The sequence below is a fragment of the Pan paniscus genome, chromosome 16 (assembly GCF_029289425.2).
Source record: "Pan paniscus chromosome 16, NHGRI_mPanPan1-v2.0_pri, whole genome shotgun sequence".
NCBI classification, from domain to species: domain Eukaryota; kingdom Metazoa; phylum Chordata; class Mammalia; order Primates; family Hominidae; genus Pan; species Pan paniscus.
The window spans coordinates 72,821,237-72,846,558 of record NC_073265.2 but is presented as its reverse complement, the minus strand read 5'-3'; the positions used below and the strand labels follow the sequence as shown (position 1 = coordinate 72,846,558).

The 25,322-nt window shown below is 41.4% G+C and overlaps 1 protein-coding gene across 2 annotated transcripts in view; it reads right to left on the bottom strand.

Annotated features, from left to right (window-relative positions):
- Positions 1-22,477, bottom strand: part of BTBD1 (BTB domain containing 1) — a 53,788-nt gene extending 31,311 nt beyond the window's left edge. Inside the window, exons 1-3 of one of the 2 annotated variants that reach the window (XM_034939307.3) lie at positions 21,848-22,477; positions 8,610-8,766; positions 2,283-2,388 (exon numbers count right to left, since the gene is read on the bottom strand). In XM_034939307.3, the coding sequence (XP_034795198.1) occupies positions 2,283-2,388; positions 8,610-8,766; positions 21,848-22,254 (670 nt within the window). In that variant the 5' untranslated portion in view covers positions 22,255-22,477. The remainder of the gene's footprint in view (positions 1-2,282; positions 2,389-8,609; positions 8,767-21,847) is intronic. The other variant, XM_003815293.6, reaches the window with a different exon arrangement.
- Positions 22,478-25,322: the final 2,845 nt, after the last annotated feature.

Below are 25,322 nucleotides of genomic sequence, written 5' to 3'. Positions count from 1 at the left end.
TTTTTGGGTCTATTTCTTACCACAGCCTGACAAATACAAGGCCTGACTCCACAGGCCTTGTATTACTGTGAGCTTTTATAAGGAATTTAAATTTTATGCAAATGGATGTGGGAAGACACTGGAAGCAAGGAAGTTATATGGGCTGATTTTTTATCTATAAAGATCATTCTGGCTGCCATGTAGAGAATGGAGTGTATGGGAGCAAGACTGGATGAAAGGAGAGACTACAAGAGACCACTGCAATTATCCAGGTGAAAGAGAATGGTGGCTTAGACTAGGTGGTAGCCACGGATATGGTTAAGTAGTGGTCAGATTCAGGATACATATTCAAAGTAGAGCCATGAGCACCTGCTGATAAGACTGCATGTGGGGTATGAGAGAAAGAATAATCAAGAATAACAGGAGTTTTTAGCCCAAGCAATCAGGTTCATGGTGGTGTTGTTAAGAAAGACTGAAAACAGTTGGAAAGGAACAGAAGAGACCTCACAGACAGCGAGAGGAATCAATGGTTCTCCTTTAGCTGTTCTGTTTCAAATGCCTATAAAATCTCCAAATGAGAATGTCAAGTAGACAGTTGGGTATATGAGTTTGTAGCCCAGAAGAAGACAGGGACTGAAGATACATATTTTGGGTTATCATCATAAAGATAGTATTTAAAGCCACGGGCCTGGATTAGATCTCTCTACTCTCCTACAAGACAAAATGTACATTGTTAGCCTATCATTAGATGGTCCTCTATCACCTGGCTTTAACCTGCTTTGCACCTCCTTCCTCTTATACACTTCTTCCTGAGGTTCCACTTGCCGCTAATGCCCTCCCCTCTCCACTATCCAAACACGGTAAGTCCTCAACGTATGGGTTCTTGGAAACTGTGACTTCAAATGAAACAGTGTCTAACGAAAGCAACTTTACCATGAGCTAACTGATAGAAACAAGAGTTAAGTTCCTATGGCCTATTTCTGGTCACAAAAATACCACCAAGCTTCTAAATAAAGACTCAAAGCACTTCTAAATTGAACAGTGAAATAAATGTGAGCTATACATACATTTAAGAAAGATTAATACAGACAAGAAAGAGAATCATTTACCCAATTTTTGGTGAATCGGTGAGTGACAGTGGTCATAGTGGTGGTGGGTTAAATCCAGGAATAAACGTTTACAAAGTGAACATTTTGAGGAGGACCTCCCACACAACGCAGTTCAAAAGCAAATAACATAGTGGACTTGCCGAGCGCTTTCATACTATGTCATTCGTCATCAAACATTTGTATGATTATCATATACTTTACAAATTTTTACTTGATAAATCATTTTCCAATCCACTTATTCCAGTTCAGAGTCTCAGGTGGCCAGAGCTTATCCCAGTGGCTTGGTATAGGCAGGAACCAATCCCACACAGTACATCATTTCATCACAGGGCATACTCACACACACTCTCATTCAGACTGAGGCCATTTCGACACACGAAAGAACCTAAATGCACATCTTTGGGATGTGAGAGGAAACTAGAGTGCCTGGAGAAAACCACGAAGATACAGGAGAACATGTAAACCCTACAGATCGTGGCCCCCGCCAGGTGTCCATTTTTTTCTTATCAACATTATAATGAAACGACATTATTCAAGGACCTACTGTGCTATCCATTCTTTAAGGCTCATATCAGAACCTCCTCTGTCAAAATTTTCCTAACACTACTGCAATTTGAAGTAATCACTCCATCTTCCGGATTTGCATAGTAATTATTTTCTACATATCTAATTTAGAAAAGACAGAAATCACATTTTACCATATGTCCTCTCTTTTATTTTTTAATTTTTATTTTAAGTTCAGGGGTACATGTGCAGGTTTGTCACAGAGGTAAACTTGTGTCATCGGGGTTTGCTGTACCGACTATTTCATCACCCAGGTATTAATGCCCTCTCTTCTATTAGCGTTTTAAATCTTAATTTTCAAATATTTGTTCTTTGATTCTCCAATCAGACGTTTCCTTAACAAGACAACTCATCTCTTACTATTTTTTATATTTCCTATGGACCCTAGAATAATGCCATGCATATGATGGGCATTCAATGAATATTTATTTGATTTGAAATCTTTTAACAGGCAATGAGCTAGTTAAGACTTTTAGAAATATTTTCACCAAAACAAAAAAAAGCAAAACTCTTAGACTTCAATCATTTGGGAAAGCCACTGATTTAAAAATAGCCCCTTCTCCAACAAGGCTGACAAGTAAGGCATTAACTGTACTTAAAATGTAACAATTTACTTCATAGCGAACTTACCTATATCAATATCAGTAAACCCTTCTGCACTTATTGCATCCATTGTGCTTTTGTCTATTGTATCTAGACAAAGACTAGCAAGCTGAGGTTCATCAAATAATCGAGCCTAAACATATAAAGAGATAGTTATTTAACTTTCATAGTTATTTTACCTTCAGACTGTACATATTTGAAATTAATATTGTCAAGTTATAATTGCTAATTATGTAAAAATATCTACTTAAAATACACGCGATAATGTCTACATATTCTTAAAACTTTTCATTCTACAATCAGAAATGAAAAGCTAAAAATACAAATGCCCTGCTAAGAACAAATTCACATTACCAATACCAATCCTGTTATTTTTATGTGCTTGTGTGTGTGTGTGTGCGTGTGTGTGTGTGTGTGTGTACAGCCTATATTCTTATACATTACTTATTCTGATCCTTAATGAACCCTTTATGTTAGATAAGGCTTACATTATTATCCCATTTTCAGAGGTTTGGAGAGGTACAGTGACTTGCCTAAGATCATCTAGTTAAGTATGTTGCAAAGCTAGTACTTAAATCTTATAGTCTTTTCACTAATTATAATATCAATTGTCAAGCACAACAGTACAAATATCAGATTTTCTCTTCCATTGCCTGTTTTGATTTTGAGGAGAGAATAGGGTACTAGAATTTTAGAGCATGACAGCTCTGGAAACCTAAGCAAAATTAGGTCTAACAACACAAGAACAAATACATAAAATTCACATGACGGAATATTATACAACAATGAGAATGAACAATCTACAACTACACAAACCAATATAAATGAACCACACAAACCTAATGATGAGCAAAAAAGCCAGAATATATAATGAGCAAGAATATGTACTGTAGAATTCCAGAAGAACTAATTTTGGCTTTAAGATGTTAGAAGTCAAGCTTACAATATGTGCTTTATCAATACATATGTTATAACCCTCCCCCACAAAAAAAAAAAAAAAACAGTTTATAAGCAGGGGGAGTCCAAGTTAAACTCAAGCAAGATTTTTAACAAGCTGAAACACTGAAAAAGGAGGTATGATGATAGGCATGCCAATGACCAACCTTTCATTCTGGCCTGGGGTTAGTTCTCTTCACATTTTAGAGGATGGGCAAACACTAAATGCCCAAAGGTATTTATGTTGGCTTGGGCAGAAACTTTCTGAGAATACTGCCAATTAGTTAACCATATCATAAATGACACTAATTATTTGGCATGATGAAGACTCATTTAATTTTAAAGTAAAATTCATTTTAAAGTATTCAATAATTCAGATACTACTGAACAACTGATAAATATCTAAACAATTATCATGTGTTTTATGGGGGAGAAAAGAAAACATTAAACACACTGGCTTTAAATTTTTTAAATTTAAGTATATTTTTAAAATTATATATATATATATTTTTTAAGTTTAAAACATTTACATATAACATAAAATATGTATAGAATACTCGAATGTTTGAAAATGCACTTCCTAGATTATACACTGAGCCTGTTTACAATAATTTGCTTTGTCAAATTTTAAATAAATTTTAGCACTAAATAAAAAATTTGTATTAATAAATATTAAATCTATCTCATGCAATTTTCCCTCAAACTATTTTTCATTTGGAATTTCCTTATTTTTTTTAACTGTACCTTTTTTGTTTAGACACACAAATACTTTGGAATTTCAAATTTATAGAAAAGTTGAAAAGATAGTGCAATGAAAACCCATATACCCTTTATCCAGATTTATCTAAATATTATTTAACATTTTGCCTCATTTATTATTTTTTTTTCCATATATATATATATATATATACACACACACACACACACACACATCTATCTGGGAGGAGAGACTAAACTATTTGAGAGTAAGTTGCACACATCATGGCCTTTTACTCTCTTTTTTAGTGACAAGGTCTCACTGTCACCTAGGCTGGAGTGCAGTGGCACAATCTCGGCTTACTGCAACCTCCACCTCCCAGGTTCAAGGGATTCACCTGCCTCAGCCTCCTGAGTAGCTGGGACCACAGGCGCCTGCCACCACACCCACCTAATCTTTGAATTTTTAATAGAGACAGGGTTTCGCCATGTTGGCCAGGCTGGTCTCCAACTCCTGACCTCAAGCGATCCACCTGCCCAAAGTGTTGGGATTACAAGCATGGGCCACCGTGCTTGGCTTTTGTATTTTTTAATAGAGACAAGGTTTCACCATGTTGTGCAGGCTGGTCTCCAACTTCTGGGCTCAAGCAATCCACCCACCTCGGCCTCCCAAAGTGCTGGGATTTTTGGTGTGAGCCATCAGGTTTGAAGGGCTTTTACTCTTAAATTTCCTAAGATTAAGATTAAGGATATTCTCTTACATAATCATAGTAATTAATTTTGATAAATTTAACATCAATACAATATCTTTACCTAATCCACTGGCTGTATTTCAGTTTTGTCACTTGCCCCAACGTTTTTTAATAACATTTTTCCTTCTACTACGGCATCTAGTCTAGGATCACAGTTATACATTTTCAAGTTATGAAGTAGTACATTTTTATAAAGTGAAATTCTAATATCAACAGATTTTTTTTTTTTTTTGAGATGGAGTCTCGCTCTGTCGCCCAGGCTGGAGTGCAGTGGCGTGATCTCGGCTCATTGCAAGCTCCGCCTCCCGGGTTCACACCATTCTACTGCCTCAGCCTCCCGAGTAGCTGGGACTACAGGCGCCCACCACCTCGCCCGGCTAATTTTTTTTTTTTTTTTTTTTTTAGTAGAGACGGGGTTTCACTGTGTTAGCCAGGATGGTCTCGATCTCCTGACCCCGTGATCTGCCCACCTTCGCCTTCCAAAGTGCTGGGAGGTGTGAGCCACCACTCCCAGCCTCAAAAGACATTTTAATTGGCCAACTCAACTATATTTTTAGTTGGCGTTCATATAAAAATTGATCTTTCACTCTAGGAAAAACAATTTTCTATAAAAATTATCTTATTCAGGGTAGCAAATGTCTGTCACTCCTTACACAGGCAATATCAAATTTCCTATGGAATCTACTGCTGCTATTTAGGGTAAAATAAATTTTCTCAAAACGGACTTTGACTTTGGCATTCTCTTTGATAACACTTCATAAAAAGTGTTTTTCCCTCTATAAATCATGCTGGTACAGTATACTGGCACTTTGCTTTAGAGAGAAGCTGGCAAACGCCCTCTTAAGTAAATGAACATGCTCAGTTCAAATGACTCACTTGGCAGGAACAAGAAGTTTCACATGACAATTTATGGGCTAATTCACATGACCCCACCAGTGAAAAATGTAATACTGGAATCTCAGACCAATAAGATACTGAAAAATTTTTTTTTTTCTCATAGTGACACCTGTTAATCCTTGCTACCCAACATGTACTCCAGAAACACTGGTGTCATCTGAATGCCTGTTAGAAATGTACTCTGAGGCCCTATTCTGGTCCTACTGAACCAGTATCTGCATTTTAATTGCCAAAGTTTAGTTTATTGGTTTCTGAATTTATATCTCACCTTTAAAATAAAAGTAGTTAAGTGATCGTCTCTACATGCATTAAAACTCCTTGGACAATAAAGAATCTTATGAATATCAACTTATTTATTAGATTTTAATGACAAATTCAAAAGAAGAAAAAATACAGAGATATCACTTATTAGTTATATGACTTTGGTCAAGTTACTTCACCTCTCTGTGCCTCAATTTCCTTACTTAAAAATGGTGATAATAAGAAAACCTTTACTTTGAAAACCTACACCTCATAAAGTTATTGTGAGGATTAAATGAATTAATGTACACAAAGTGCTGAGAAAGGTGCCTGGCATACAATCAGCTCCCAGTACATTCTGCTATTATCAGTATCACTAAACCTTCACAACTATCGATTTTAGGTGAGACCTTAGTTTTACCACTGCTGTCTAGTGTAATAAGACGTTAACTTCTGTAAGCTTCCATTTTTCATCTTTAAAAAGAGGATAAGGAGATAATAGGCGAGGCACGGTGGCTCACGCCTATAATCCCACCACTTTGGGAGGCCAAGGCGGGTGGATCACTTGAGGTCAGGAGTTCGAGACCAGCTTGGCCAACATGGGGAAACCCCGTTCCTACCAAAATAAAAAAATTAGCCAGGCGTGGTGGTACGCACTGGTAATCCCAGCTACTCGGGTGGCTGAGGCAGGAGAATTGCTTGAACCCAAGAGGTGGAGGTTGCAGTGAGCCGAACTGCACCACTGCACTCCAGGCTGGGCAACAGAGTTAGAATCTGCCTCAAAAAAAAGAGAAAAAAGAAAAAAAGGGACAATAATATTAAACTACATCACAGCATCATAGTGAGGAGTAAGTGCCATAATATATGTAAAGGGGATAGCTTGGGGTCTGGCATACGTGGAGTTCTATAATTATGTCCAAGAAGAGGTGACATCAGAATGTTCTTTCTTCTGTAACTACAAATACCTCATGAGAGAAGATGTTTTTAAAAGGTACCAAACATTTTTTCTTTTTTTTTTTTTTTTGAGACGGAGTTTCGCTCTGTCGCCAGGCTGGAATGCAGTGGTGTGATCTATGCTCACTGCAAACTCTGCCTCCCGGGTTCAAGCGATTCTCCTGCCTCAGCCTCCTGAGTAGCTGGGACTACAGGCACGTGCCATCACGCCCAGCTAATTTTTGTATTTTTAGTAGAGACGGGGTTTCACCATGTTGGCCAGGATGGTCTCCATCTCTTGGCCTCGTGATCTGCCCGCCTCCGCCTCCCAAAGGGCTGGGATTACAGGCATGAGCCACCGCGCCCGGCTGGTACCAAACATTTTCTAAATGATAGAATGAACACTGAACTGGAAAACAAGAGCTCTGGGCCATGGCCCTACCTAGCCTATGAGGGTTTGGAAAGGCAGTTAATTACCCCAGGTTTTAATTTTCCCATTTGTAAAATGAGAGGGTTGAGCTAGGGGCCATCAATAATTATTTCCAGTACTAATGTCAAATGGGATATTTTATCACCTTAGAATTTTAAAAACAATTTTTACATAGGATTACAACACTGTCTAAAAAGAAAAAAACCGTTGATATACAAAGTATAAAGCTCAGATTACACACATATAACAAATGCTAAATACTATATGTTAAGGACTGGTTAAAGGTTCCACAGTTGTGTTCGGTTTGTAAAAATTCATTAGACTATACACTTAGAATACATGTACTTTCTTTTTTTGAGACAGCGTTTCCCTCTGTCACCCAAGCTGGACTGCAATGGCGCAATCTCGGCTCACTGCAACCTCCACCTCCCAAGCTCAAACTATTCTCCTGCCTCAGCCTCCCAAGTAGCCGGGGTTACAGGCATGTGCCACCATGCTCGGCTAATTTTTGTATTTTTAGTAGAGACTGGGTTTTGCCTTGTTGGCCAGGCTGGTCTCTAACTATTGGCCTCAAGTGATCCGCCCACCTGGCCTCCCAAAGTGCTGGGATTACAGGCTTGAGCCACCTTGCCCAGCCACAATCTATGTAGTTTTCTATATGGATCCTATACTTAGTGAAAACTTAAAAATGTCAGAAAAAGAATATTTCACATAAACCTAAAACTTTAACTCCTCCAGGAGTAGATCAGCAAGTTTCCAGATTACAGGTCCAAAGATCGTTAATTTTAGAACTTTTCAGAACTTGAAATATTCCATCTTTATTCCAGATCCAGCAAAATTTGAGAACAAAGACATTCATAAAATTTCATGCTATCATACTCTCAATCATAAGTAGAAACAATACTGGATCTCAATCTCAACTCCAATTCTAAATAGTTATCTAACCTTGAGTCACAACACCCCACTTATATATATAAGGCTTTAGCTTCTTCACCTATATGATTCAGCACCGTATTAACTCTAACATGCTTTTTTTTTGTGATGGAGTCTCGCTCTGTCTCCCAGGGTGTCTGCCCCGCCACCCCAATTCAAGCGATTCTTCTGCCTCAGCCTCTTGAGTAGCTGGGATTACAAGCCCGCGCCACCACAGCCGGCTAATTTTTGTATTTTTAGTAGAGACGGGGTCATGCTGGCCAGGCTGGTCTTGAACTCCTGACCTCAAGTGATCTACCCGCTTCAGCATTCCAGAGTCTTGGAATTACAGGCGTGAACCACCATCCATGGCCTCTAATACACTTTTCAATTCTAAAATCTTAGATATCTGACATGTTTCCCTGATTTGTATTATAAAAATCATTTTATATACTTTAAAATTATAATCTAGAATTCTCCAGGAAATATTAAATGCCCATATATAGTTTACTCAATTTTAAAACTACAATGATACATACCTTAGCTACATTTACTTACCTGAGTAAGTAACATAAAGGCATTATCTGCCCTAAGATGTTTGGTGAGAAATTCTACACAGTGTGCTTCCAAGGCTGGGACTGCGTATTTCTTGGCAGTATAAAGAGTGGTCATAACTGTTTCTGGACCAATTTGAACTTCATCTGAATATAGAAATCTGGAAAACAATTGGCATATTTGCAGACATGGTCAGTAATGTTTTAGATAAGCAATCCATCACAGTTAAATTTCTGAGGAGTATTTACTTATATTTTTATTTTATGTTTCCATCCATCCATCCATCCATCCACCCACCCACCCACCCACCCAGCCATTCATCCATCCATCCATCCATCCATCCATCGACAGGGTCTTGATCGATTCCAGGCTGGAGTGCATGGCTCACTGCAGCTTCAACCTCTCTGGCTCAAGCCATCCTCCCACCTCAGCTCCCTAAGTAGCTGGCACTACAAGTTTGCACTATCACACCTGGCTAATTTTTTATTTTTTGTAGAGACAGGTTTCACCATATTGCCCAGACTGGTCTTGAACTCCTAGGCTCAAGCTATCCTCCCACCTCAGCCTCCCAAAGTGCTGGGAGAATATTTTAAAACGTAATGAGCAAACTGAAAAATATTCTGAAATCTGTATCACGACACAGAGGCATAAGAATGATATAATGGACTTTGGGGACTCACGGGGGGAAGGGTGGGAGAAGAGTGAGGGATAAAAGACTACATACTGGGTACAGTGTACACTGCTCAGGTGACAAGTGCACCAAAATTTCAGAAATCACCACTAAAGAGCTTATCCATGTAATCAAAAACCACCTGTTCCTAAAAAACTATTGAAATAAAAATAAATCTGCATCAGCCTTTGCAATCTACAGGGCATTTGCACATACATCATCTCATTTTATTCTTACTTAATCCTGAGGATTATTAATATTATTACTTAATCATGAGACAAATCTATGTCTCCAAGCCATCCTCAGAGTTCTTTCTAGCACCCCACTGCTCCTTAGGACAACAGTGGTTCACTTATCTTTCCCTCATCAAAAGATGTCCACTTAAGTAAATCTGCAGGTGGCTAAAGTCGCATCTCTAGATGTTAAAATATTCATTGATTTCTTGATAATAGTACCTTCTTATTCTGGGCATCTTTTAACCTTTCACTGTTATCCCAGAATTAGCATAATGACCACAGATTAGAGTACTGGGGCTTGGGAGGAATAAAGCAACTTAATACTATATTAAATGACTCCATCTTGCTACATACTTTGTAGTATTTAGGTCCAATTTTTCTCTAAAAATATTATCCAGCAGCCCAATGTTGCCTTCCTCCTAGTTCACTGCTTCTAACTGGTAGGCCGAGAGATAAATCAGCTTTACAGAACTGAGAAAAATGAGGGAGGGTGAGCATCAGGATAAATAGCTAATGCATGCTGGGCTTAATGCCCAGGTGACAGGTTGATAGGTGCAGCAAACCACATTGCCACTTTTACCTACGTAACAAACCTGCACATCCTGCACATGTACCCTGGAACTTAAAATTTAAAAAAACAGGCCGAGCATGGTGGCTCACGCCTGTAATCTCAACACTTTGGGAGGCTGAGGTGGATCACCTGAGGTCAGGAGTTCGAGATCAGCCTGGTCAACAAGGCGAAACCCAGTCTATTAAAAATACAAAAATTAGCCGGGCGTGGTGGTGTATGCCCGTAATCCCAGCTACTCGGGAGGCTGAGGCAGGAGAATCGTTTTAATCTGGGAGGCACAGGTTGCTGTGAGTCAAGATCGTGCCACTGCATGGTGGCATGGGCAACAGAGCTAGACTCCGTCTCAAAAATAAGTAAATAATAAAATGAAATTTAAAAAAATGAGAAAAAGCTAAGATTCTCAGTGAAGACCTGGGTGGTTCTTGTTAAACTATACTTGAACTTGTACATATCACTTTTAGGCCCCTTTTTGTGGCTCCTCAGAGACCCTTGTGCTTACTGCCCAGTTCTCAGCTACACTTAAGATAGCTGAGGCTCCTGGAGAAGTATGGCATTAAGAATCATTATTTCGGCCAGGCGCGGTGGCTCACACCTGTAATCCCAGCACTTTAGGAGGCCAAGGTGGGCGGATCACGAGGTGAGGAGATTGAGATCATCCTGGCCAACATGTGAAACGCCATCTCTACTAAAAATACAAAAATTAGCCAGGTGTGGTGGCGCACACCTGTAATCCCAGCTGCTCGGGAGACTGAGGCAGAAGAATCGCTTGAACCTGGGAGGCAGAGATTGTAGTGAGCCAAGATTGCGCCACTGCACTCCAGTCTGGCAACAGAGCGAGACTCCTTCTCAAAAAAAAAAAAAAAAAAAAAAAGAACCATTCTTTCTTTTTTTTTCCTTTTTTTTTTTTTTTTTTTTTTGAGACGGAGTTTCACTCTTGTTGCCCGGGCTGGAGTGTAATGGTGTGATCTCGGCTCACTGCAACTTCCACCTCCCAGGTTCAAACAATTCTCCTACCTTAGCCTCCTGAGTGGCGCCCGCCACCACACCTAGCTAATTTTTTGCATTTTTAGTAGAGACGGGGCTTCATTATGTTGGACAGGCTGGTCTCGAACTCCTGACCTCAGGTGATCCACCAGCCTTGGCCTCCCAAAGTGGTAGGATTATAGGTGTGAGCCACTGTGCCTGGCCTTTTTTTTTTTTTTTTTTTTTTTTTTGAGACAGAGTCTTGTTCTGTCGCCCAGGCTAGAGTCCACTGGTGTGATCTCTGCTCCCTGCAACCTTTACCTCCTGGGTACAAGAGCTTCTCCTGCCTCAGCCTCCTGAGTAGCTGGGATTACAGGAGTATGCCACCATGCCCGGCTAATTTTTGTATTTTTAGTAGAGACGGGGTTTCACCATGTTGGCTAGGCTGGTCTTGAACTCCTGACCTCAGGACCACCTTGGCCTCCCAAAGTGCTGGGATGACAGCTGTGAGCCACTGCGCCCGGCAAGAACCATTATTTCATTTTGGTGATACTTAAAGACATAAGAACACTTTAGAAAAAAAATTTTTTTTCAAATCATTTGCCCGGAAGACTCAGACCCAAGTAGCTTTAGATATGCACTCCCAGAACACTTACTATATTTGTATTTCCAGGACCCAAGTTGTAAAATACAGGTTTAAGAAAACCCATTATCTTCTTTCAGAATACTCTTATTACACTGAGGTGAGTGATGAAAGTTAAGTTCTATTTCATGTCCCTACCTTCTACCTTTCAATTTCCTCACTTTATTCCTATGGCCATAATCACAATGCACAATGAAAACGCTAGCCTGTTACGTCCCCCTCACTCCCCACCCTAACCAAATCCTGGCACTCCTCTGATCAGTTATCTTTACAACTATCTCAAGTGGAGGTATACTCCCCTATATCTCATTTTCAAAGGTAAGGGTGCTGTATTTCAGGATCACATTGTTCTTACATACTTTTTTCCCCTGAACACTCCGTTTAGAGACTCCTCAGTCAACTGTATCACCCTCATAATGCTCACTTGACATTATGTAGCAAACTCTGTGATGAATACAGGGAATTAAAAGCTAAGTAAGGCACAGTCCCTCATGGCCAAAGAGAGGGGAATGAATAAAACCAGAGAGAAAGCTACCATTTGTTGAGTGTCTGCCGTATGACAAATGCCAATTCATTTAATCCTCTCACATAGAAGGAAGGTGCTATTCCCTGCATTTTAATAAGAAAACCAAGGCTGAGGAAACAAGAGAGCTGTTTACCATAACACACCATTTCAGGGCTTCTGACTGTTTTCAGTGCCATACAGTAAGGCCAAGAGGAAATAGACTGCTTGGGTTTGAGCTTGTTTTGTCACTTGCGAGCCATGTGACTTATTATCAATGTCTGCCTCTCTAAAAAGATGAGAATAAGAGCACCTACTTCATAATGTGGTTGTGAGGATTAACATAAATTAAAACACAAAGCATTTTGAATAACGCCTGACAAAAAAAATTGCCTCAGTAAATATTAGCTATTTATCTGTATGTTGTCTCATATTTTTTATCATTATTTCCCTCTGCATTTTGGAAGATTTCCTTGCCATTATCTTCTGGTGCCTTCCTATTTTTCTCTACAGCAATCACATTTAAATTTCTAAGAATGCTTGCTTCTTTCTTGATCATTCCTTTTTTCTCCACAGCACCATGTGCTGGTTTTATGAACGCAAAAACTTTCTGAAGTCTCCAAGATGACATTAACCAAAGTTTTAAAAGTTCTCGTCTGTTTCCTTGAGGATCCGCTGTTGTGTTTCTCTTGGTCTCTGTCATTCACGTTCTGCTTTTCCTTATATGTCAGATGATTAAACTCCGTCTCCAACTTCACTATTCTAAGCAGCTGGTCTGTTTTCAAGATAATACTATCTCCAAAACAGAAATGTTGGCTGGGAGCTCTGTGTATGTGGGAGGCTTGCTGACTGGCACCTGGCATTAGAGTGGGAAGCCAGCCCTAGGGCAGGGACCCCTCAAAGCCATTGGAAGAGAGCTTAACCCTGGGGTCCCAAAGCCATACCCAGCAGTCCCAGTTCTTCTCAGGCAGTTTGTTCAATTTATCTCAAAAAGCCTGTCCATTGTCATGGACAGCTGGCTAAGGGGATGGTCTATACACAGGCTTTAAATTAATTTCCATATTTTAGCACTACCTTCTCATTTCCACCCTCCTTACTTCCAACTGCTAGCCAAGAACTTTGTGGGGGTTCTGCCAGGAAAGGCGCTCCAGCTCCGCTGCAGCTTTGAAAGCTCTGGATTCTGGGCTCCAGATTCATCTACTCTAGTTCATCCATCAACCAGCTTCCAACTTCTCTGTCCCTTTCTACTCTGTTGGCCCTTCCAACCTCTCTTTTTCTCTTCATTGTAATGGACTTACTATTTTTTAAAAATTTCTTAATAGTCATTTTAATTAAGAGAGAGAGAATGCTAACAGCATGCTCAATTCCCTTCTTAAACTAGAAAACTATGAAATTTTTGTTTTAGGCCAGGCACGGTGGCTCATGCCTGTCATCCCAGCTATCTGGGAGGCTGAGGCAGGAGACTCACTTGAATCTGGGAGGCGGAGGCTGCAGGGAGCGGAGATCGCACCACTGCACTCTAGCCTGGCCAACAAAGTGAGACTTTAAAAAAAAATTTTTTAATTAAAAAAAAAGAAATTTTTGTTTGAAGGACAAGGTAGCAGTCTACAAGTCTTTACATGCCTGCCTTTATGTATTTTTGTCAGGTAAAAATTACTAGAGTTGTAAAACAGAGCAGCAATGTGAGGCCTTTATCACCATTTGCCCTTGAGTAGATTCACACTTAACAGGACAAGTGCCGCAAACCTATACATGGTTCTATGAGAATCTATAAATGCAGGCTTTGACTTAGGAAGATGTGGAAAAGGTTTGTAGAGAAATTTCTGCTTGAGATTAGATCTAAAGATTAAAAGGACGGTGGGAAGTACACTCCAGGAACAAGAGAGAATCAAGTTTGTAGATTATTTTGTGTGAGATCTCCCATTCATATTGCTTTTATCAAATTATACTTCAGTAATATACTTTTGCTTTCTATCAAGGAACATTTTTTAAAACAAGTATGTATCTGAAGACACAGATTGAAGACACTTCATTACTGCAATGTCTTCTGTATGAGGGGATCTCATCAGGATTTTTTTAAAAACTCATCTAATTATCAGATTTGTGCATCTCCTAAGCAGTTGCCTTGTTTTTAATCTATAAATAATTACATCCACCCAGGTTTCTCTTTTTGCATTAGCTGCTCAGATAATTAAAACAAAGTTGGCCGGGCGTGGTGCCTCACGCCTGTAATCCCAGCACCTTGGGAGGCAAAGGCAGGTGGATCACCTGAGGTCAGGAGTTCAAGATCAGCCTGCCCAACCTGGTGAAACCCCGACTCTACTAAAAATACAAAAATTAGCCGGCATGGTGGCGGGCGCCTGTAATCCCAGCTACTCAGGAGGCTGAGGCAGGAGAATCACTTGAACCCGGGCAGCAGGGGTTGCAGTTAGCTGAGATCACGCCATTGTACTCCAGCCTGGGCGACAGAGCAAGACTCCGTCTCAAAAACAACAACAACAACAACAACAACAAAAGTTTATAGCTTATACATTTTGTTTATTTTTGAGACAGGGTCTCATTGTCACTCCGGGTGGAGAGTGGTGGCACGATCATAGCTCACTGTATCTTCAAATTCCTGGGCTCAGGTGAATCTCCTGCTTCAGCCTCCAGAGTAACTAACACTACAGGTACATGCCACTAGGCTCAGCTCATTTTTTTTTATGCTTTATGTTTTTGTAGAGACAGGTCTTGCTATATTTCCCAGGCTAGTTTCAAACTCCTGGCCTCAAGCAATCCTCCCGCCTCAGCCTCCCCAAGTGCTGGGATTATAGGCCTGAGCCACTGTACCCAGCTTGACAGCATACATTTTTCTATTAGCTTCACCCTTGACTCTAGTTTATTTCTTACCCTTGTGTTTCTTATAAGACATTTTAAGTTCTTTTGGGTGCACTGCAAATTAAAAATAAATACTGGACAATAAACAGTAAGAAAAGGATCTCTGTGTATCTTATATTTTTAATTTATTTCTTAAACAGTACCAGGCACATTATGGGCATGTGTTTAAGTCTCAATAAATACACGTTAATTGACTAGACAATTCAGCATAGGTTTCTATGTAACGTCAAAAGGGAAAATATTTTCATTTCTAATAAAAAAAAGTTACTTAAAAATCCAAGAATCCTCTTGATTCATATGTATACATTTCCTTTACATTCTATTTAATTATTAGTTTTTATAATATTTAAAAAAAAACTAAGCCAAGGTTTTTAAAATGTAAAGATTAAACATGACATTACCACAATTCTTCGTATTTTAAAGTGACCATTTAAGCTCTCATATACAACCTCTAAGGACGAGAGCACAGAAAAATTATTACATGTCCTCAAATTAGTCCTATTTTTCCCCCCAAATTAATAATTTTCAAAAAAAAAAAACAACTTAGGTTATATTTAATCTAACTAAAAATTTAAAGCCGGGCACGGTAGCTCACACCTGTAATCCCAGCACTTTGGGAGGCCGAGGCAGGTGGATCACCTGGGGTCAGGAGTTTGAGACCAGCCTGGCCAATATGGTAAAACCCCATCTCTACTAAAAATACAAAAATTAGCCAGGCGTGGTGGCACACACCTGTAATCCCAGCTATTCGGGAGGCTAAGCCAGGAGAATTGCTTGAACCCAGCAGGCGGAGATTGGGTAAGCCAAGATCGCGCCACTGTACTCCAGCCTGGGCGACAGAGTGAAACTCTATCTCAAAAAATAAAATAAAATAAAATAAATTTTAAAAGCCTAAGGTGAATACTTGATTTTATATAAGAATGATCACAAGATATGTGTAAGAAACTTTGTATCACTACTTATCTGTTCATTTTACTCAAAAACGTTTATTGAGGGACTATATAGCAGGCACTGTAATAGTGCTAGAGATAAAAATATGGGTAAGATAGCTTTGCCCATAAAAACCTTACACAGTCAGTCATGCATTACTTAATGATGCGGATACATTCTAAGAAAGGCATTGTTTGGCAATTTCATCATCATGCAAACATCATAGACTGCACTCACATAAATCTCAATGGTATAGCCTACTACGCACCTAAGCTATGTGGTATAGACTATTGCTTCAGGGCTACAAACCAGTACAGGATGTTACTGTACTGAATACTATAGGCAACTTTAAAACAATGGTGAGTATTGTGTATCTAAACATAGAAAATGCACAGTAAAAATACCGTATTATAATCTTATGGGTCCACCATCTTATTTGCAGTCCACTGTTCACCAAAATGCCATTATGCAGCACGCAACTATAGTCTGGTACTGAAATGATTAAAAAGTAATGTCCTAATAACAGAAGTATATATTAGGCACTTATATCTAATAACTAATCTCTAATGATGGCCCTAAGAAATCATACTTTCTTGTGTTCATGCCCTTACATAGATCTGTCCCATGATCAATCTGGGTTGTCCCTGTGTGAGCCCCTTGAACCAACAGATTGTGGCAGAGTGACATTGCACCAGTCTGAGACCTACACCTTAAGGATGCCTGGCAGCTCCTGCTTTTGTGTTCCTCGGAGTCATGAGCCACGAAGTCAAGCTACCCTGCTGGAGAGACCAGCTGAAGAAGCCTCTTGAAGAGGACCTGAGACTTAAGGCTCAGCCATCCCAGACTGTGAGTTAAACCTCCAGATGAGTCCAACCCCACCTGCTATCTGACTACAGCTACATAGACGACAAACCACCTAGGTGATTCCAGTCAACCCACACAACTGTAAAAGATAATAAAAGTTGTTTAAGTCACTACATATTCCAGTGATTTGTTTCACAGCAACAGATAACCAAAACATGCTGTGAGAGATTAATTAGATGAGCCAGTGTGCAATTTTGCCTGTGGGTGGAATTTTTATAGAGGAAGTAAAGCCTGAAGATTATCTGAAGAGTAGTAATTAAGTGTGGAGCCCTGGCAGAAAGACTGAGGAGTACAAAGGTAAGGAGGCCTTAGAAGCAGGCACTAAAACAAGAAAAAGGCCATTAGTAATTAGGGTTGAAACACTGAGTGGATGGAGAGGAGATGAAGAAAGAGAGATCAAATCACAAAGGTTTCATGTACCTGCTAAAGTGTTTAAACTTCATCCTGTAGGTAAAAAGAAGTCATTAAAAGATTCAGGGGAATTATATGACCATATACCAATATTGGAGAGATCACTGTTAACAGGGTGAATGGAGAGAGTTAAGTCTAAACGCAGTAGTTTGGTTGAAGCAATGCAGAAAAAAATGGAGAGGCAGGTAAAATTTTCAGGAATGGTCTAAAATGGACAAGAAATGTGTAGAATGGAGTGAAACGAAACTACAATTTGGAGCTAAGCCCATGAAGTCATTTCCTAGCTGACCTACAGAATCATAAGCAAGAATAAATTATTGCTTTTTGGGGGTTGCTTTATTTATAGCACTAATATGGCAAAAGCTATTGCAGGGGGATAAGAAGTATGCCTGTCTCAAAGGATTTTCCTGAAATTTAAGTGAGATCACAAAGGGGCTTAGGAACAATCTATGGCACACAGTAAAAGTACTCATTAAATGTCAGATATTTTTATTAATAACATGTCCATCTGCATGGGTATAAAACATTACTTCGCGATGGTCCAGTTGGAAATGAGGGTCTGGAGCTAAGTAGAGCTTTGGAGACACATGTGGGGGGATGAGTGCGTAAAGCTCTCACTTTGGTTGATGGGAGAAAGGATGAGAGCTGAGGACTGAATACTGAAGAACACTTACCTCGTGCCCCTTCCAGCCATCATGTCATTCTCTGTTCCCCTTTGCAACAAAACTCCTGAGAGGACTGTTTATACTGTCTCCAGCTCCTCACTTCCCATTTTCTGCCTAACCTACTCTAATCAGCTGAAATCACTCTTGGCAGGGTTGTCGATAGCTTCCACCTTGTCAAGATTAAAAATCAACTCAAAGTCTTCATTATACCTGACTCTCAATAGCATTGAGCATAACTGACCACTTTCCACTTTCCATAGTTGACATTTCCCACTTCTTCTTTCTTGAAATGTTTTGACTTGACTTTCAGAATATAATGCTCCTTCTTTCTCTTCTAATTCCACTGACAGTTGCTTCTCAGTTTCATTTTATGCTTTTTCTCTGCTACATCTCTACATATTTGAAGATTCCAGAGCTCATCCTTGTACCTCTCTTCACAGTCTACATGCCTTCCTAGGTAATCTCACTTGATCTATTTAAATACCATTCACTCTTACTTTCAAATTTATGTTCAGCAAGCTGTTCCCTCACCTCCAAATTCATATTTCTGTCTACTCTATGACCCTACTTGGATGTCTTGGAAGTCCTCTTGGTTGTACCTTCAAAAATATATCCAGAATTTGACCATGTCTCATCATGTCCTTTGCTACCTCCCTGGTACAAGGTACAATTCACCATCGCCTCTTGCCTGGACTACTGCAAAAGCCTCTTCATCTATCACCTTGCTGCCTATTTTACTCCAACCACTGCCAGAAAGAGTTTTTTTTTTTAAATGTAAATCAGATCACAACCTCCTGCCACCACCTCCACCTCCCCAATCTCATTCAAAACTCTCCAAAGGCTTTCCATCAAATACCAGCTGAAAAAGTCTTCGCTCAGTCTCTAAAGCCCTGCACCATCCTGTCTGGCCTATCTTTTTGACCTCATTTTCTACCACTTCCCTCTACTGTGCTTAAGGCACACTGGTTCACTCGTGTTCCTCCAACAGGAGATCCTTAGTGCCGGAAACAATGCGTTCCCTTGCTGAGAATGTTCCTTCTCTCATAACTTGATTATTTTTCTTCAAAACATTCATCAGTACTTGACATTGTATCTTTAGTTTCCCTTTACTAGATTATGTGCTTCATGAGGGCAAGGACTTTTTCTTGTTTATTGCTGTGTCCCAAACACCTACAACAGCCATTCGCTGTTTCACAAGCGCCCCAAAAAGGAGGCATATAGTATTTGTCAAACAACTGAAGAACATCATTTAAAGGTCAGGCAGTTCAAAGTGCACAGTTTCTTTAAGGGCTTCAAACTTAAGTTCATGAGCCTGTAAGTAATGTTTAACTAATTCAAGATGTTTACAAGTATGCCCAAACTAACCTGCTCTTCCAACTTAGCAAGTACTATCAGGCATCTTTTTGTCACGTATTAGCTAAAAACAACATCTATGTTACACAGCCAGCCAACATTAAATTTAGAAATCAGTCCAGATATCAATTTCAAAATAGAACAATGACCAGAACCTGAAGGATAAATACAATACCAGGAAAATAAAACACACTGAAAATGTAAAAATGAAAAAAAAGTTTAAAAATGTAAAAAATGTTTTACAATGTGAAAAAAAAATTGCATTGTCCTACATTTCAAACATTCTAAAATTAACTTACTTTCTATTGATGGGAAAGCACTAATTAGCAGCTTCAGTGAAAATATTAAAATATGTATTTTTCCTCTACATTCTTATCCTAGTAATCTCAATATTTTTTTCAAAGTAAAAAATTGCCCCAAAATAGTTTTAGATTTGTGGTTCTCAAATTTAGTTTGTATAAGTATCACTCAGGGAGAGTGTTAAAAATGCTACCAAGGTCTCACCTCGAAATATTACGGTATATAATGAGGATGAGATCTACACATTTCATAAGCACCCCAGAAGATTATAATGCAGACGGCCCACAGATCATTTTGAAAACTACTTCTAGTCTAGAAAATCCAAATGAACTATACCCAATCCTCCTGGTGAACTTTAAACTAAAATTACCTGGATTTTAGCTTTTGAGGTCCCCCCCCCTTTATAAATGTAACTGAACTAAATTACAGAAAATATCAGAAACAAAGAATAAAGAAGAAAAAAAGGTACTTTCATCTCACTACTCCAGGTGACTTTGCTTAGCATTTTGGTATGTTTCCTTTTATCCCGGTCTCTAGGTATATGTTTGTTCCATGTCTTTTCACGTTGTAATCATGGTGCAGTTTCAAGTGCTATCCGTCATATTTAGTGACTCCATTATATCTCATCAAGTGAACCTACCACTGTTTAACCATTTCCTACAGCTGACTACTTCCCTCACTACTATAAATAAAGCTGTAAATATTTTTGTATGCAATTTGCAATACTTGAATGCTTCTTACGTGTGGAAAGAAAATCTGTAGCACCAAACTGTTTTCCAAAAGGGTTTTTACCACCATCTTTGTCAGAAAATGCTGTTCAGATGTTACCTTTAAATTTTTTGGTGGGATTAATGGAAGGAAAAAATACCACTGTCTTTTAATTTGCACTTCCTAATTACCAGCCAGGTAAAACATTCGTTAATTAGTTGTATTTTTTCTTTCTCTAAGTTATCTATCCTGTCCTTTATCCATTTGTCAATGGAATCTTATTATTTGTTTCTAGTTGTGTGAACTTTACATTCATTTTCTTGTTGATCTTTCTGATTCAACTGTGAACCTTTGTATCTAATTCTGTCCCACTGACCTGCCTGTTTTTGCTTCAGTACTACCCAAGACTCTGCCACTTTAATAACAACACGTTCTACTCAGGCAGCTATTTAAAACCATCTTAGTATAATGAAACAGACATGGTCTTCAGTGTGAGTTAGCTGTTTGTTACCTTGGGCAAGATACTTGACTCTTCTGGGCCTCAGTCCCATTTGTGAAATTGGGGTAAACAATTCTTACGCCTCCCTAACAGGATGGCTGTGATTAAAAGCTAGTAATGCCAAACAATCACATCTTTCCATTAGATGTCAATCTACTATCCTCAAATAACCAACAAGCAAATTCTAACATCAAGGGAGGGATTCATTTATAAGCAAATGTGACCTTGTGTGTAGGAACACAAAGCAGGTAAAGCCTCACTTATCTGTTTTGGTATTTACTTTCCTGGGTCTTGACAACTAATACGTTAATGAAAAACAAAAACAAAAAAGTGGCCAGGCGCGGTGGTTCACGCCTGTAATCCCAGCACTTTGGGAGGCCGAGGTGGGCGGATCGCTTGACCCCAGGAGTCCGAGACCAACCTGGGCAACATAGTGAAACCCTCTCTCTACCAAAAATAAAAATAAAAAAAAATTAGCCGGGCGTGGTGGCGCGTGCCTGTAGTCCCAACTACTCGGGAGGCTGAGGTCGGAGGATCACCTGAGCCCGGAGAGGTCGAGGCTGCAGTGAGCCATGATCGCGCTACAGCACTCCAGCCTGGGCGACAGAGCAAGACCTTGTCTCAAAAAAAGCGGGGGGAGGGGGGTGACAATAACCCCAAAACATCAGTCCTGCAAGATTTTTCAACTACTCTCTTCCCCCAAACAAAAACATAAAACTTCGCAAATGGGCAATCAGGACAACCTGATCTGCCCCTCTATCCTTGCCACTTGTCTAATTCTGAAGTCTGAGCGACAATCCATAATTGGAATGCGAAACGCCTTTCAACGGTAAAACGCACGCTTGCCTAATGAAGACACTAACGTTTAGTTGGCGATTGAGCGGTCCTGGTTCACAGATTTCGATTTCGACCCTCCGGAGCATCAACGGCTCGGGAGGAAACTGAGGCCCCGGGCGGGTCAGAAGAGCCCAGCCCAAGGTCATCCGGGAGTCGGAGTAGGCCGGGCCCCGGGGATCTCCCAGCCCGGCCCGGCCCGCGCTGCCGCTCACCTCAGCAGCGCCAGGAAGGCTGCGGGCTCCACGTCCGGCAGCTCGATCTCGGCCGACGTGGTGGCCATGCCGCCGTTGAACATGGCGTCAAAGACGGCGCTGCCGGCCGCCAGCACGAAGCGGTGGGCGGGGATGCGCTGCGGGCCCCCCGCGGCGGCGGCGCCGCGACCCTTGCCCAGTACGAAGCGCACATCGCTCAGCAGCTCCGAGTTGAAGAGGAAGGCGAAGCGCTCCTTCAGCGACGCCTTGGTCGCCTGCCAGTTGTAGAGAGGTTCCCGCTGCAGGGGGAGCAGGGGCCCCAGAGAGGACGGTGAGGGCGGCGGCGGCGGCGGCGGCCCCGCGGGGCCCGGCTCCGCCTCAGCCCCCGACGCCTGCTCCCCAGCTGCGGCAGGCCCGAGTGAGGCCATCCTCCAGCTGCGCGGTTGCCCAGGTTATGGACAAAACTCCGCCGCCATCGCCCAGGCCGCCTCCGGAGGCCGGCGCCGCCTCCCTGCCTTCCGGGAAAGGCGCTTCCGGGGGCCTCGCGCCTCCGCAGGCCCCTCCCTGACCGCGCGCGCGGCCGCGGGAGGTGTAACAGGACTGGACTCCCGGCAGCCCCAGGGCAGGGGCGTGGGGAGCTGGTCCTAGCTCAGCGCTCCCGGAGGTGGAGCTTCTGCAGGCTGGGTGCTGCCGGGCCTACGGGCACCCACCCCCTGGCTCAGTGCCCTGGGTATTCTGACTCAGTAGGTCTGGGGTAGGGCCTCAGAATTTGTAATTTTAAGATGCATCGTGGATCTGCAGGCGGCTCTCACGGCTGCCTCTTTCTTCCTGCAGGCCCCTTATCACCAAGTCCAGCGCCCCCATTGTGTATCTAGGACATGTCCCAAGGCCTGTCCCGAGGAGTGTTTTGCCTGGAAGTGGAGAGGCAGGAAAGTATGGCCAAGGGAACACATGGGGAGGGGATGACATGACTTCCCACAACCCTGTACCCCAAGCGTGGCCAAGTCGCCGCTCCAGAAGGCCGCGAAACCCGTGGAAATTCCGGAAGCAGAGGTGGAAGGCTTAGAACCCCAGTGACCTCTCCCCAGGTCCGCAGGTCCCTTTCCCTTCTAATTGACCCTTTGGTTCCGTCCTCCGGGCCTAAGAGACATTTCCTTCTACTGCTTCCATCCCTGTATTTGAAACCCCTCGTGCTTAGCCACCTTCTCTTGTAGCGCTTTTCAGTCCTTGCACTGAACCACTGCCTAAGCTTGAAATTTAAAAAATTAAAAACTAAAACACACACACAATGGAAAAGGCTGTATTATCCCTTCCCAGGCAGTATTTACAACCCGGCCATCATGATTGGGGGACCGAGGCCTTCCTTTTTCTCCCTTCAGTGAGGCAGGCCCTGAGTTAAGTCAGCTGTCAAAAGCAGAACGTAGAAAACCCAAGAAATAGTCCTTGACCAGGCACGTATAGTTGGAAACACCTGTTCTTTGCAGGAAGAGCCTTACAGATTACAAATGCCGTCAACTAAATAGTAAACCCCAAACCTGGGTTTCTCCTGTAAAATCACTCCACTTGTGAAACCACCAGAGGGGACTTCCAGCTGTTAGGCATTTAGAATGGTAACTTCTTTGGGAGAGGAACGAGCTTGGGAAGAGACTTAAAGTAGTAGGGACTGAAATAGTGGATGCACAACCCCTTCCCCATTGCCAGCCGGCAATTCCTAAAGACAAAGGGACATCATGCTACTAATGATACCATTATCACACCTAACAAAATTAACCATATCATCAAATCATCTATATATAATTTTTTTTTTTTTGAGACGGAGTCTCGCTCTGTTGCCAAAGCTGGAGTGCAATGGCATGAAGTCTGCCTTCCGGGCTCAAGCGATTCTCCTCCTCCGCCTCCCGAGTAGCTGGGGTTACAGGTGCGTGTCACCACATCCAGCTAATTATTTGTATTTTTAGTAGAGACGGGGTTTCACCATATTGGCCAGGCTGCTCTCCAAGTCCTGACCTCGTGATCCACCCGCCTCGGCCTCCCAAAGTGCTGGGATTACAGGCATGAGCCACCATGCCTGGTCCTATATATAATATTTAATGTACAGTTAATATTTGTTTCCCCACTTGTCTCAAAAAAATTTTTTTTCTGAGACGGAGTCTTGCTCTGTTGCCCAGGCTAGAGGGCAGTGGCATGATCTCCGCTCACTGCAAGCTCTGCCTCCCACGTTCACGCCATTCTCCTGTCTCAGCCTCCCGAGTAGCTGGGACTACAGGCACCTGCCACCAAGCCCGCTAATTTTTTTTTTTTTTTTTTGTATTTTTAGTGTGTCCAGAGTTCGTTCCTTCTGGTGGGTTTGTGGTCTTGCTGACTTCAAGAATGGAGCCGTGGACCTACCTGATGAGTTTTATAGCTCTTAAGATGGCAGGGACCCAAAGACTTCTTCTGAAGAGCAAAAGAACAAAGCCCTTATGTCATGGAAAGGAACCCCAAGGGGTTGCAGCCTCTGGGCGGGGGGTGCGGGGGGGGGGGGGGGAGGCAGCTTTTACTTCCTTATTTGTCCCCGCCCATGTCCTGCTGATTGGTCCATTTTACAGAATGCTGATTGGTGCACTTTACAGAGTGCTGATTGGTCTATTTTACAGGGTGCTGATTGGTCCATTTTACAGAATGCTGATTGGTCCATTTTACAGAGTGCTGATTGGTCCACTTTACAGAGTGCTGATTGGTCCATCTTACAAACCTCTAGCTAGCCACAGAGTGCTGATTGGTGTGTTTTTACAGAGCACTGATTGGCACATTTTACAAACCACTTGTAAGACAGAAAAGTTCTTCAAGTCCTCACCCTACCCAGAAGTCCAGTTGGCTTCACCTGTCATTAGTAGAGACGGGGTTTCACCGTGTTAGCCAGGATGGTCTCGATCTACTGACCTTATGATCTGCCCGCCTCGGCCTCCCAAAGTGCTGGGATTACAGGCATGAGCCACTGCGCCTGGCCAAAAATATCTTTCACAGATGACTTTTTTTCCAATCCAGGATCAAATCAATGTTCACATATTATTGACTGTGTTGACTTCTTTGAAGGTCTGGAATTGTGGAGTATAATGCTCCACAATCTGGATTTGTCTGGAGGATTCTGTATGATTCATGGTTAGAGTCCAGGTTAAACATTTTAGGCAAGAATATGCTGGTGATGTTAAGTACTTCATTGCCTCACTTCAGAAAGCGTATGTTGGTGATGCTAAGCTTGATGACCTGGTGAGGCTGTGACTGTCAGATCCCTCCATTATGAAGGTGTATGATTCTTATGTAATAAGTAATCCATGAGGGTGATGCTCTGAGACTGTTTGACCAGTCTGTTTCCCCAAAAAGCTTTCACCTACTGATTTCAGTATCCATTGATGATTCAGAAAATTAATTCACTTACTACTTTTAAGTGTCATCCCAGGTATTCTAATGCAGGCCTTTCATAGATCACACTCTATAGTATACTATACTAGCTAGT